The sequence below is a fragment of the Henckelia pumila genome, chromosome 2 (assembly GCF_033568475.1).
Source record: "Henckelia pumila isolate YLH828 chromosome 2, ASM3356847v2, whole genome shotgun sequence".
NCBI lineage: Eukaryota > Viridiplantae > Streptophyta > Magnoliopsida > Lamiales > Gesneriaceae > Henckelia > Henckelia pumila.
The window spans coordinates 182,806,230-182,821,832 of NC_133121.1; the positions used below are offsets into that span (position 1 = coordinate 182,806,230).

The window sequence follows — 15,603 nt, forward strand, 5'->3', positions numbered from 1 at the left end:
TTATGTCAATAGTACTCATAAACTAAACATGTGGAAAATTAAATTTTATATAGCTAAGACAATATTTCAATAAAGTAGAATTTAAAACTTATATAAACCAACATTAAGAATCAACTTAAACAATCTTGATCTCATGAAAAATGAATCTTGGCTAAACATTTTGTGATTGGTGCAAATCATCTGGACCCCACATAATTATATGGGACCCCACATGATATGCCCCAATCACATACTTACACCTGCACCATGGGGTAGTAATACCCATGGGGTAGAATCGAACTTAACCCCGTATGTATAGGTATCTAAAATCTCAAACCAATTTTGCGAAATGGTTAAATTAGGGTGATTTAATACGTAGAATTTGAACTCAAGTGTGCCAGTTGTTTTACAGCTTAGAAAAACATATATCAATTGTTCAATAAAACCAATATTTTGTAAAAATAGAAAGCATAAAGTCTATAACATCACAAATAATATCACAACTGCCTAATAATTAAGTTGAATATTTAGTAGGATATCAATAGTAAGTCATTATTACGCACATAAAGTTGAAGTTCCTATCAATTAAGCAACCTTATCAAATGAACACTTTGAAACATTTCTCTTGATCCAATTATACAGATATTATCACTTTTGCATACAAAGTGAGTTCCGACCATTCCATTTTTAACGCATCACCAACAAGTAACATCGAATACGATTGTTACATTTCTTTTCCATGAAAATGTAGTGTTTCTTGAGTAATTTCACAGCAAAAAACAAGGGCATCCGCCATGGCCTGGCATGGCTAGTGACTAAGTTTTCGTGGACATGTTAATCATATATAAACTTATTGAATATAAGCATGCCTATTGATTCCCCATGATCTAGTACTTCTAGGTTTAAATTACTATTGAATTACCTATATATCTGAAGAACAACCTAATTTCTTAATTAGTAGATTCTTAAAATCCTTTCGAGGAGAATCCGGCACAAAACCGTGAGAATGTTTGCAAACTCTTAAAATAAGTGATGATGAATTTTTTTATTAACAATCCCTTTGCATCCAAATAATACATAAGCATAAGAAAGAACAAGAAATCTGTGAAACACAGTGCTTTTGACATAATTCATAGATACTTAATAGCAGGTAGATACATGTTCAAGAAAATTTGTTGGCTGTTATATCGCAATTATTGGGATTTGACAAACACAACTGCCATGAATCAAGAATCGCAATTAATTAATGAAAACACATATACGATTCAAACTAATCACAACCCTTGAATTATAATTTACATACACAGTACTGCAACACTTGAAGGGATTTTTCTTAATTACTGATGAAATGGAAAATTTGGGGAGGCCAAGAAAATGGGGTTAGGGTTACCTACCAGAGAAACTTGATGTGTGACTGCAGAATATATTTGACTGGCACTTGTTTTCTCATTGTTCAAAAGATCCCAGTTTCCAAGAAATCCCAAGACATTACCAGCAGAAGCAGCAGCAGGGCATTGAAAATCAGGATTAGGGCAAGAAATCGACGACGTGCTCGAAGACGCTAGTAAGTTTTCGATTGTGCCCACATCAGGTAAACTGTGGTAATCGCCATTATTGTAGTTAGAAGCCCTTTCTTGGAAACCTGAGTTTGGTTCTTCAAATGGGATATTTGAAGACCCTACTTTCTGAACATCAGCATAATTAGGGTTTGATTTGTTCCATTGGCTCAAGATCCCCAGCCCTTTCATCATCATTTTCTCTCTAGTCCTACACCTTGCTCTTGCTCTGGCCTCGTCCCGGGACTCCCGCAGAGTCGATTTGGTCGTCGTCTTTTGCGGTTTTCTTCCACTTCTTTTGCTTATGCTTGGTGGGCTTTCTGCATTTCTTGATGTAACTTTACTACTTTCTTTGATCTGATCAGTGTTTGAATTCTCCTCAATTCCAGATAGTACTTCACACTCAGAAACAAAGGACTCGCTCTTTGCATCACTAACAGAATTGTTCTTCCCTTCAAGTGAGTGATCTTTGGCGAGCTCCTTGATCGCCTTCTTCGATTTACTAAACAGCCATTCGATGGTTTTGCTTGCTTTATCGTAGCCCAGCAAGTCCTGAAGATCGAAAAATTTACGCGCGATTTGAAGCGATAATCTCATCCTCCGATCCCTCACACCTTGAGCCGTGCAAATCTTGCTGTGCCTATCTTTCTTCCCAGCCCTATTCCGCGGCACCACTCCGAGGCTTCTCCGTCTCATGACCGGCTTCGAAGCCGGGCTAGGATTCGTGTTCTCGGGCGATTTCTCTTTCGACTTCGAGGCATCAACAACATTGAACCTCGCTGCAATATCCTTGCCTGCAGGATCAAGAATATCACGAGACTCCTGACCGTGAGACACCAAGAAACCACTTCCACCCACTTGAAGATTATGAGACAAAATCTGGTTCAGCGGCAACTCATGCTCGTCGAAGAACGGAGAAGGGAAGTTGGAGAAAATCGACGACGGAGGGTCGTCATCTGGTTTGGAAATAGGGTTTTGCTCACAAAAGATTGCTCTCCTGAACAAGGACTCCAAAGGGCTATCACTACTGTGGATTGAAGGAAACATATCTCACTACAGTTGGGTGTATATACATTAATTGTCTCCTTTTTCACTTCAAGAAAAGGTTCTTGAACATGGTCATGAACTATGCGAAATCAATACAAAAAAGAAAAAAAGGGATTGTGTTCCACAATTTATAAGTGAAAGTTAGGGCATGGAAAACTGATCCAAGAACACATGATTTTGAGGTTGAATGGGTGATGCAGAAACAGTGATAGTGATGGTGGAGAAGGTGGAGTGGGGGTGATGTGCAAATTAAATTAGTGTATAATTGTGTGGGAGAATTGGATACTATGTAGCTCTTATCTCTTGTCTCATCACCGGTTTTGGAGCATTGGGTACGGAGTAAAACGGGATATAAAAAAAAAAGGGGTTAGGCTATGTTTTATGCTCCTCTTGCACGTGGGGTGATAGAGAGGGGAGGTGGCAAGAAATTTAACCTAGACTTGGTGGTGATCCTTTGTATAATTGTATATAGGTTTTTGCAACATGTATTTATTGATTTTAGATTTAGATTATCTAATTTGACCCATTTAAGAAGTTATTATTGTGGAAAGAGATGATTTGATTTCTCTGTCACACATGCATTTTATTTTATTTTCAGGGATATAGTATTTTACAGACTTTTACGTTCTATTTTTTTTTTCCTTCCGACCGTTTTGATCTTCTATGTTATCAAAATTTGAGTTTTAATCTTGTATGTATGTCATGTCGATGTGTAAAAAGGCAAACCTAAAAGAAAAAAAAAAACGAAGGTATATAGAGAACTAAAACAGAAATTTAACAACATCAAAGTTCAAAATTTTTAAGAAACAAATTTATGTATAATTGAATTTGCAGACCCAATGAGTGCAATTTATTATTTTTGTGGAGCTCTGTCCATTGATCAATTTCGGCAATGGCTTTATTATTTTAAATAATAGCTATGAAAACTTTTCCTCTCTCAGGATCCATCATCTATCACAGGAGTGGCTGGGATGGTGGGTTTAGTAATGGAGTTCGTCATTTATTTATTGACGGATTTGGACGAAAAAGATGGAGGTTCAACTTCAATGCAGCTATTAGCCCTCTGTAAACTGGAGTATATAAGTGGAAACTCAGTCTAGCTACTCTCCTAAGAAGTTGCTGGGCTGCTCACATTTCGCTCACCACTATTACGGGAATCGCTTTTGCTTTCTTTTCCTCCAAAATTTGGAAGCAAAGGTATTTGCTCGACTTTAAAACTAAAATTGGAACTGAGTGTTGGGATATAATTCGATATATAGAGAATGAATACAATAGTCAAGTCTTTAAAATTAAATCATAGATGTTCACTAACAATTCAATATATATATATATATATATATATATATAAGCAAACTACTTAGATTTATTATTTATAACAAACTTAAACCATATTTTATATCTTACTATATTATTAAAGAAGATCACCACTCAGTAACCGAATAAAAATTAATTTGGTAAAGTCAAAGATGAAATATCTAAAATATCCTTAAAGAAAGAAAAAAAAAAGAACAAAATCTCTATCTCTATTTTAAACTTTATTTGTCCATGATTTTCTCATTTTTGTGCTTTCATTTTATTTTCAAAATTTATTTGAAACAAAAATATAATATATGTATATAATAAATAATATTTATATTTTAATTAAATACGCAACGCGTGTGCAGACACGAATAATATATATATATATAATCGATTTTTTTGTAGTATTTGCACATCATATCAATTCATTTTCACAAGAATTCATATCAGACGATATCACATATTAATTTTATGAGACAAATTTTTTATTTGACCCAACCATTAATAAAAAATATTGTTTTTCGTACCAAAAATATTAATTTCGACCGAAAACTAATTTAAAATTACACACTAGGCCTGTTACATTAATTTTTATAACGTTTAAAAGCATAAGATAAAAGTAGAATGATATATATATATATATAAAATTTTGATACCCTAGGGGTGCAGGGTAACATGGGCACCGCCTACGTAGCGGTCCATGATTGGTCAGCCGTTTTTTGTAATATATATATATATATATATTTGTGTGGTTGTGGGCGCGCCACGTTGGCAGACACCCACAGATGTGCAGGGTAAAAATGTACAGGGTATCATTCTATTTCAAATATATATATATATATATATATATATATTTGAAATAGAATGATATATATTTGTTGAGAGTGGTAGGCTTTGACAGATTGTGAAAGGTCCACAAGAAAGTGAGTCCCCCCATGCCTATAAAACCTAAAGGGATAAGGGGTTGGACAATTATTTGAAGCAGTATTAAATTTGCTTTATTTTCATTGAAGGCCATGTTTCTTTGACTAGATTGCCTAATGTCGCTTTCACTTCAAAAGTTGATTCGGTCCTTTTATGTCTTTTTCTCCCTATTTATTTACCCAAAATTAGATATTTTAATTGTCGATTCTTTTGGAAATTTTTTTTAATAAATTAATCTTGTGGAACCGTAGATTAATAAAGTATGTGTTTTTTTCAATCCAATGTTTTTTCTTATTGTGACATGCAAGAAATATTAAAATGAGTTGACCAATTACGTCCCATAAGAGCCTAGGAAATCCAAATAAATCAAATATATTCTTTAATTTACGGGAAGTTACATATATATATATATATATATATATATATATATATAGCTTCCAGAAGAAATTATAGTGTTGGTTTTGTAATTTCAATATATATATATATATATATATATATATATATATATATATATATTTATAAAATGTGGGTTACATTATCAGCCAATTCATGGTTTTAATTAGGGCCGATCAACTTTAATGAAAACACGTCCTAACCGATCAAATTGAACCGCACTACATATATGTTTAATTTTTTGACGAAAACTGCGGTCGAAAAATAAATAGCAAACCGCACAGTATAATATGGTGTGGTGACAATTTTAGTGAAAAATTGCACCGAAATTGCACCGACCGAACCACATAAATAAATAAATATTTTTAAAATTATTTATAATATATTAATATAAACATGGATATATATCGTATATATAATTTATTTTAAATTCAATACATTGATCCAAATTAAACATTACTATATCCATATCTAATTATAATACCATAATAATGATAGAAATTCGAAATTTGTGTGCAAAAAAATAGACTATATAATATATCATAGGAATTAAAATTTAACTTTATTTATCATATATGTTATCCTCAAATTAAATCATGCACATTTAGGAAACTTGAAAACAAAAAAATCATCCTTACTTTGTAAAATCTTTCTATATGTTTAAAATAAACATTTAACTTAAATTAACTACTAGATAAAATCATAAATCCTAATTTCAGTGTATTCTCTCATTGGTAATTCCGTCAGTTAATTTTATTCTATTGTCTCAACTTTTTTCTTAATTCTCAACCTTTAGTATATATTCTCTTGAAAAATTTGTCAAGAGTTCAAATCTACACAAAAAATAAGTAATTTAATTTATTTATTAATATTCGAAATGCAACTTCATAAATATTGTCTCTCTACAATTTTATTTTTTAAAACAGTTTTGTTTTGCCTTTCTTATACTATTTTTTGTTAATCTTGCATGTTGAAAAAATATGAGAAAGTTTTTATACATTTCCTTGAGAATTTTTTTTTTGCATGTACTATACCTTGAAACTCGAAAGTAATTTTTGATGGAGTATTCAATTTGAATTATGAGATTCAATGATTAAAAATTTGACTATTTTTTATGTAATTTATTTTTTTTAATGATTTTGAATTTTTGATTGTATTTTTTTATTTGAAAAATAATATTTATGATTTCATGCTGCAATAAACAAAAAATGTCCTAAGTTCATTAAATATTTTCATATCAACTTATATTTTTGGTGTTATATATTGTATTCATCATATATATTTTGTCTACTTAATTATCATTCTTCTTTATTAAAAAACCACTAAACCGCCCAAAATCACCTGAAACTGTCCCACACAGCATATTCACATTTATATAAAAAACCACAATTAGAAACTATCTTTGAAACCGAACCGTACATAGTAATTCCGTTTGAATTTATGAAAATACCACATAAACCGCAAGGTCCGCAACATGATCACCTCTAGTTTTAATCCAATAACATTAATTTTGTCCTCTCAGTTTCAATATTTTTTTTAAAAACAAAATACTGACATAGAGTAAGACACATCAGCAATATCCAACGTGTGGTCACCCCTTTCTAAGGAGACGCCAGCACTTCGGTAATAGAAGGTAAAAATATTGGTGGGGAAATACAAATTAGTTCGTGGATTAAGTCCGAGAAGTAACCAATAATTAACTTGATCAAAAATGGCAAATTACAAAACTAAAAATATAATTTTCTTTAGCTTCCGAGCGTACTCCATATGTATGAGTTTTGTTTTTTGTTTTTTTGAGTGTACCATATGTATGAGTTATACTAGCTAGTTATATATGCAAAAATGGATGATTTTGATAGATTTTGATATATTGATCTTAAAAAAGTTCACTATTATTATTGAACCGTTTGAATTACATTATTTTAGTGTAAAACTTGCACCAAAATAGAGTTTGTGATTGGAGATGGCCTAAATATCGCTGAACAAAATATATTACTCAATAATTGTTTACGAAATTTTTGTTATGTTGTTTCTATCATGACAGTAGGTTTTTTTATTGCGCTGTTTGATTATAATTCATGAACACTGCAACATTTTTCCATTTATTAATTTTGACCCACCACAATAAATTACATTAATTAAATACCTGTCTCTCCCAAAAATGTCGACCATTAAATTGTGAATAAAATATATAGATTTGTGATGTCCTCATTCCATATGGAAAGAATTAAAGAATTAAAAATGGTTTATTGTAGGCTACAACACACTTCTATAACAACTTGAATTAATCATGTTAGTAAAACGATAACGGATACGAAGTAGTTGTTATAGAGATTCATTGTGCAGTAACGTGCTTTGGTAAAATTATTTTATTGTGGCTCAAGGAAATGATCTGTTTGTTTTATTTTGTTGAAGAAACAAAAGGAGAAGGGTTTTTTAATTTTTTTTTGGGAACTAAAAAGGAGAAGGTATTATTAAAATAAAGAAAAAATGTTCTCAACAAAAGATGTAGATTAAAACTATGGTACTCTTATACATAAGGCTGTGTTTGGTTGGAATATTTTTAATCCTGATATAACTTATCTCATCCAATTCCGTGTTTTTCTTGACATATTATTTATTCATCTCTTAATTATTTATTTTACATCAATCAAATCATTAATTATTTATCTTACATCAATCAAATCATCGAATTTAAATTACTATATTACCCCTTATAAATAATATTATTTATATTTTATTTATTGTTAAAAGAACAAAATGATAATTTATCATTTTTTATATATAATTTAATCAATCAAATCAATAAACTATAATCTAACAATCAAATCAAATATTATATTAACTATCATTTCTAACTTATTTTTTATTACATTACGTTACTTATCCATATATTATCAATCTTATCACCCGAACCAAACTGAGCCATAGAATTAAAATTGAAAATTTTCCTTTAACTAAATCTAATATTGTTTGTACAACAATTGTACTACTAATATTTTTCTCTTTATATATAAGATAAAACTGTTCCCATTTTCGTCATAAGTTGGAAAATATTGGTAAATGGATTATATCGCAATTTGGAGAAAGTTTAGGGTGACACACGTAAGTTTCTTGGCTGGAGACCCAGCAGGGAACCCCTCGAACAATCCCATTGAATGTCTAATGGGCTTTCATATTGGGCCAAATTAAATGGGCTTTAATATTGGGCCAAATGGCATAATTGACAATTTTTTCCCCTCACTTTATTTTAAAGATTTTTTTTAAAAAAATATTTTATTACTCTAAATTATTCTTGCACTTTTTCATAAATTCTCATCACATCCTATATCTATTAAATATTATTTTTAAAAAAAAATTCAAATAATATCACTTTTTTCTAAATTTAAATTTTTTTTATTCTTCTAATATAAGTTTATTCTAAAAATATTTTTGTCTACGTATAACTATTTACATTAATATAGAAACAATGCTTTTAAAAAATAATGCAGAGAATTGATGGTTTCAATAGGTTTCAATGTCAGATGAAATTCCTTAAATTCAGGACATTTCCATTGTTAGCATTTTACGTTCATCTTTTGTTCGATTAAAAACTTTGCATCCACATAACTTCATGTCTCCTTTTGTCTTTTTCCAAAAAAATAGCATAAGACGATAAATATTATTGGATGCTAACTAAATCCAATTAGCAACGAACATTAAATAATGTCCGAGGAGAAAGGAAACTGAAGTGGACTTTGTCTTGATCATCTAGTAACATTCTTAATTAAACTGTGAGTACGTATTTCAACTGATATTGCATAGTCAGTCTTTGTCCATTGTAGCATGTTAGTGGATTAGGCGGAATTCGAGTGAGTTTTTAGGAAGCACTTCTTAACTTTTCATTCACAAAATTTTCATTAAAATTCAAAATTTTGTGAATGAAAAGTTGAGAAATGTTTCTTAAAAGCTATCTGTTAGCCCATAAAATAAAATATTTTAGGAATCCGAGTTCCTTTGCCCAGGTCCTGAAAAATCGTGCAGCCCAAGTGTTTCGGCCCATCACAAATGAAACCCAAAAATTGAAAATCCAGCGGCAAGAAGTGAAAGTGGGAGTTACATTTGAAAAGGATGACCAAGTCAGAAACAATTTTAAAAAGGAAAGAAGTGAACGTGGCCCATTGTGAGAAGTAGTGTGGTAGAAAGTTATGAAATTGGAGACAAAAGAACAATCGGCAGAATGGAAAAGGGAAACAGAAAAATCATCAAACAAACACATCTCTCAAAAAGCTCTGCATTTCGAGCAATATTTCTGCAATTCTCAGTCTTTATCTTTTACCATTTTCCAGTAATTTTCAGTGTCTATATTTAGCATTTTCGCTGGGTTCCCCGAACTTTTCAGTACTTTCTTTTGTGAATATTATGGCAAACATTTGTCATTTGGAATTTTCAGTAGCAAGGATTAATAGATATCCAATTGCTATTAATAATTCAATTTCCATTTTGTTTTAGCTCTTTAGCGTTTTACCGGTGAACTTGAGACCGACGAAGAAATCGGGACTCATCCTTCGCTTGGTTCTTAGAAGTTAGATTTTTATTTTTTTTATTTACATTCCCATTTGGCACTCACGTGTCTGGCACGCCTGCAATCAACCCGCTCGAGCCAATTTTTGTGTGCAAACATAATTTTGGCACGCCCGGTGGGACCGTTATGGCGCCAAAGAACTGTAGAGATCAAGAGAAAGGTGATGGCAAGGCATCGCAAGGAGATGGTGCTGAGGTTATGTTTAACAAGTCGGTGATGTAGAAATGATGCGCATTGAGGGTGAAAATGTTGAAAAAACCCACAAAACTAACGAAGATGGAAGACCTAGCGGAATTCCAGAAATGTTGTTGGTTCCTGCTGAACAATTTGATTCTATGATTTCGAAAAAATTTGAAGATATGTGACAAAAACCGTATTGTAATTGTAGGTTAAAATAAAGAGTCAGTGTTGTCTGTAGTGTTACAACACCAATGACAACACAGTGCAGCGGAAAATAAACAAAAATAAATAAAACAAGAAATTAATTTTGCACGAGTATAAAAACTCGTGCGGGTGCCTTAGGGCTAAATATCACCAGTAAACGTAAGATCAGTCTTACAAAGATAATCCTAGTGATTTTACGAAAAATCATTAAATCCTAAATTTCTCAACAAGTTGAGAAATCAAATTTGCATCCTAAAATACAATCAGAGTATAAAAGAAATCAGATGCGACTCCCGTAGCCTAAATTTGAAGAGACAGTAAAGATCTTCAACAACACAGTTCCCACATTGTTGTATCTGATGTCTTCAACACGAACGGTAGCACGGGGACACTTAGTAACGACGACTACAAAATATCTTCAGAATCTTCGAATTCTTCAATGTGATTTTTTCTGAAAGCTCTCTGAATTCTCCTCTGAAGTGTACGTTTGTTTGTGCTCAGAAATCATTTACTTATAGATGAGAGTCCAAGCATGGAAGGATTTCCTTGTAGAGTCCTACACAATTAAGGAAATAAGTCTTTGTTAGGAATAAGACTCTTTTGAACACAAACAATAATATCTCGATAATATTTGATAACAATGATAACCAATAATTCCTTATCAAGATATTAATGAATCTAGGTAAATATCTATCTATAGATTTTCTATAAAAGCATATAATATTTAACCTATCATATCATATCTTGATAATATTTTATAAACATAAATCACTTAATTTCCTAATCAAGATATAATATTCATTCTAGATAAATATCTATCCTAGTCAATATCGAGAGCATAGAATATTTATACTAGATCCTATCTTTGTCTAGAAGGCAAAATTCAAATGCAATCTAATTAATCTCAAGGTAGAAATTTCAAGGAATTAAAATTCCTTTCAATATGGATGTGGTGGTTGCTTTCACCATGGAGCGTATGGAAGAAGCTCATAGGCTGGTGGTATCGGCCATGGGTTTTATGCGAGGTGAGATGAGCAAAATGAAGTTTGGTGGAGAATCGGTTCCTAAGGTCACTATAAATCAGGAACCAACAATGAATCCAAAGAAAGTTGTGGAAGAAAGCCATAAACCTAATGAAGGTGGTGGTTCAAATGGAGGATCCCCGACAGGTGATTTTCGCCGCCCTGGACATTATGGTTTTGTTCATCAAAGTGAAATGTATACTCCTCCTCATAGAAGGGACGAGGAACTGTGGGGCAGAGTGCTACCAAATCCACCAACCAGTGGAAAAGGACCTGTTATTCAAAGTTTTGCGGTCACGAATCCAGGAGCTCAACCTGGATTATATGAGGAACCATTTGTTCGCCCTTATCCCATGATGAATGGTCGGGGGGCAAACACTTATCATCACCCTTTGACTGGGCCAGGACCAATGGATCAGGAACTATTGAGGAAAATGGTGCAGGATCTATATGGACTTGGGATTAGGCCGATGGTTAGTCCTGAGTTCCACAAGCCTTATCCAGAGATCATTGATATTAATAATCCTTATCCTAAGGGTTTTAAGGTACCTGATTTTACCTTGTTCTCAGGGGATGATGATCAATCTTCTTCAGAACATATAGTTTGATTCACTATTCGATGTGGTATGTTGGCCAATTACGAGAATTTTCCAATTTTTAAAATGAGGTTGTTCCCAAATACTCTCACCGAAATAGCTTTCACGTGGTACACTCAACTGCCACGTAACTCTATTTTTACCTGGCATGAATTGGAGAAGTTGTTTCATACTCAGTTCTATAGAACTGAACCAGAGACTAGTATTGCTGATTTATCCAGGTTAACTCAAAAATCTGGAGAAACAACATGGTTGTTCATTGAACGGTTCAAGAAGTTAAAAAGCCGTTGTAAGGTGTTAATTCCAGAACCTGAATTCATCAAGTTGGATCAAATAGGGTTAGAATTCGAGTTGAGGAAGAAGTTCGAGGGAACTGAGTTCCGTGATTTCCATGAAATGGCCGCGAAAGTGGCTAAATATGAAGAACTCCTACAGTAGAGTCTCGAAGAAAGAAAACTACAGTTGGTTCTTATTATCAGGATGTGAAAAATGTTGCATTGGCAGAGGTTGGTAAATCAGGATTCTTTGTATGCCCGTCATTAAAGCGTAAGGCAGGGGAACCAGTGAAATCCGAATCTTCAATGATACTAGGTCAGAACACCCTACAATACACATTTGATGCGTCAAAAAAAGAAGAGATTTTTGACTTCTTGGTCAAGGAAAAGTTCATCACTTTTCCAGCAGATCATCATATCTCCAAGAAAGAAGATTTGAAAGGAAAAAAATACTGTAAGTATCATAATTCTTTTAATAATATCACCAATGTTTGTTGGGCTTTCAGGAACATCGTCCAGGACAGGATTATAAGGGAATACTGAAGTTTCCTGAGAAGAAAGATACCATGTTGATAGACGAAGATCCTTTTCCTCTGGTGGCACAGGTGAATTTCAGTACTCCTGATCTCAAAAACATTATTAACCAAAAAAGGGGTCTTCGAAGGGACAGGGAAATACATATGAGGAAACCAGTGATGCAAGGTTGGGTTCTCAAAGATATGTTATTTGAAACCAAAGCAGAGAACTACAGAGATAAGCCCATTTGGTATAGAAATAATAGCAGGATTCAGGAACATAAAGAAAGAAACATGGCCTATGGGCCAAGAAATTCTTTCAATGATTCCAGACGATCAAGCTCAGGGGGCAACAAGTCGGTCCCCGACAAATAAAAGTCTATCCTTAAGCTAATTGACCATTTTCTATGCAAGTGTACCATGGTCAAGAGACTCAAAACTTACGAAGGGATAAGCCGAGATTTGTCGTTCCGCCGAATATGCAACCTGAAGGACGGTGGCAGTTATTGCGTCACACAAAATTTCCTTTGCCACTTACAAGAACTAAAAAAAGGAGGCTTCTAAGAGAAAAAGGTGATGGCACGAAGAGCCAAGGAAGAATCTTCTATAGCAAACAAAAATAAATTTGATAGAAAGTCAACTGAAGATAAAGAGTTTGAGGATGATGACCTGTTGTCTGATGAGGAACCAAATGTAAAGAAACGGATTAGTTTCCAAGTAGGAAAATTCACCATATCGGTGGATTGTGCCACTGGATCTGTGGTTTTGCCTGATATGTTTAAATCCAAGGAGGGGCCTGCTGATCGGGTAGACTTAATGCAGGAGGATGTTTCTAAAGAACCATGCCATGGGGTGACTATAGAGGAGGAACCACATAAACCACAGAGAGTGGTTATTTAAAAGACAGCTATTGAAATGACCAAGCATATCAGACCTCTATATATTAAGGAACATGTGAATGGCCACCCAATCTCAAGGGTTTTGATTGATAATGGTTCTGCAGTGAATATCTTGCCATTAAGAGTGTTCAAGAACCTTGGAAAAGAAGAATCTGATCTCATTCCTACTGAGGTTTCTGTAACAACATTCACCGGCGAAGCTACTAAGACTATTGGAGTGTTCCTTGCAGAAGTTTTGGTGGGGAGTAAAGCATCAATTTCAGCATTCTTTGTGGTAAATTCTTCCGCAAATTTTCAGGCTTTGTTAGGCCGAGATTGGATACATGAAAATCATTTCATACCTTCGTCAATGCACCAATTCCTGATGTTTTGGATAGGGGACGATGTGGAGATTGTGCAAGAAGATTCCCAACCTTTCCAGGCAAGTTCCATCGTGGTTGAATCTAGATATTACAATGGTGATTTTGGACCAATTAAGTTCTATGGGAAGAACAAAGGTGGGCAACACAAATCTGTGTATATGGAGACACTAGAAACTAATCCAATGTTTGATGGAGTTCTTAAAACTACTGTCATTGCGCCTCCCAGTCCGATGATCCAACCGCTCATTGAAGGTATTGATGATTGAGTTCCATCAAGTGGAACTAGAGGTGGCTGCAACCTCTATCAGAAAAACACAGGTGCAGCAGACAATTGACTTGATACGGGATAGTTTACTATGGGAAGTAAATGGATCTGAAATTATTTACGAAGAGGAACCTGATTCTTTTGAAGAATTACAATTGGAATATCTTGCATTGGCACCATCACAGTTAGAGGATCACCAACCTCAAGTTCAAGATCCTTTAGAGAAAGTGAACTTGGGAGACTTGGATAATCCAAAGCCTGTGTATATTAGTGCTTTGCTAAATGATGAATTGAAAGTAAAGATGAAGGAGTTATTGGCAGAATTCAAAGATTGCTTTGCTTGGAGTTATGAAGATATGTCTGGGTTGGATCGACAATTGGTAGAACATCGTCTTCCCTTCAAAGATGATTTCAAGCCATATAAACAACCATCAAGACGAATGTCTAGAGAAGTGGAAGCGAAGGTGAAAGAAGAAATAGAGAAATTCGTGAAAGCAGGGTTCATTAGACCAATCAGATATGCGGAATGGCTCTCAAATGTAGTTCCTGTAATAAAAAAGAATGGAAAACTGAAAGTTTGTATTGATTTCAGGGATCTTAATAGAGACACTCCAAAAGATGTATATGTGATGCCAATAACTGATATGCTCGTTGATTCGGTAGCCAACAATGAATTGTTGTCATTTATGGATGGTTACTCTGGGTATAACCAAATAAAAATTGACGAAAGGGATACCTCAAAGACTGCCTTTAGGTGTCCAGGTGCTATTGGCACTTTTGAATGGCTTGTGATGTCATTCGGGTTAAAGAACGCTGGTGCAACTTATCAAAGAGCAATGAATGCAATCTTTCATGACACGATCAACCACTTTATTGAAGTGTACATCGATGATATTGTGGTGAAGTCAAGAAAAACAGAAGATCATGTGGAACATTTGAGAATGAGTTTTGAACGGATGCGGAAACATAATCTAAAGTTGAATCCAATGAAGTGTGCCTTTGGAGTTAAAGCTGGGAACTTCTTGGGTTTTTTATTGCACCAGCGTGGTGTTGAAGTGGATCAAAACAAGTCCAAAGCCATTTTAGAGGCAAGGCCACCGAAGAATAAAAAGGAGTTACAGAGGTTCCTTGGCCAGGTAAACTACTTGAGAAGGTTCATTTCAAATTTGGCAGGTAAAACTAAAGAGTTCTCCCAGCTGTTGAAGCTCAAGGAGTCTGACGAATTTATGTGGGAGGCACACCATCAACAAGCGTTTGAAAAGATAAAGGAGTATTATATATTGCAGCCACTCCGGAGTCAATAGGGTGTTTAATAGCCCAAAACAATGAAGAAAATAAGAAGAATTATTTAAGTCGTTCACTCCATGAGGTGGAATGCAAATACTCTGCTATTGAAAAATTGTGTTTAACTTTGTTTAATGCATGTACCAAACTGAGGCATTATTTAATTTAGTCAACTGTATTTGTTGTGTCAAAGACTGATTTGGTCAAATACATGCTTAATAGAACGGTGTTATCAGGTA

General features: G+C 33.8%; 2 protein-coding genes across 2 annotated transcripts; one reads left to right on the forward strand and one right to left on the reverse strand.

The window, feature by feature from the left end:
* Positions 1-1,061: 1,061 nt before the first annotated feature.
* Positions 1,062-2,651, reverse strand: LOC140884911 (uncharacterized). Its single transcript, XM_073291801.1, has one exon. The coding sequence runs from the start codon at positions 2,580-2,582 to the stop codon at positions 1,317-1,319; it is 1,266 nt and encodes a 421-aa protein (XP_073147902.1). The 5' UTR covers positions 2,583-2,651; the 3' UTR covers positions 1,062-1,316.
* Positions 2,652-13,130: 10,479 nt separating this feature from the next.
* LOC140879122 (uncharacterized) lies at positions 13,131-15,384 on the forward strand. Its single transcript, XM_073282778.1, has 3 exons — positions 13,131-13,406; positions 13,503-14,067; positions 14,207-15,384. Exons 1-3 carry the CDS (start codon positions 13,131-13,133, stop codon positions 15,382-15,384), a joined length of 2,019 nt encoding a protein of 672 aa, XP_073138879.1.
* The last annotated feature ends 219 nt before the right edge of the window (positions 15,385-15,603 follow it).

Excerpts from the sequence above, each read along its gene's own strand:
- LOC140879122 (XM_073282778.1), top strand. The coding sequence starts at position 13,131 with ATGGCACGAAGAGCCAAGGAAGAATCTTCTATAGCAAACAAAAATAAA. Across the intron at positions 13,407-13,502 it reads CTAAAGAACCATGCCATGGG|GAACATGTGAATGGCCACCC; the intron begins GTGACTATAGAG and ends CTATATATTAAG. Across the intron at positions 14,068-14,206 it reads GATCCAACCGCTCATTGAAG|AGGAACCTGATTCTTTTGAA; the intron begins GTATTGATGATT and ends TTATTTACGAAG.
- LOC140884911 (XM_073291801.1), bottom strand. The coding sequence starts at position 2,582 with ATGTTTCCTTCAATCCACAGTAGTGATAGCCCTTTGGAGTCCTTGTTC.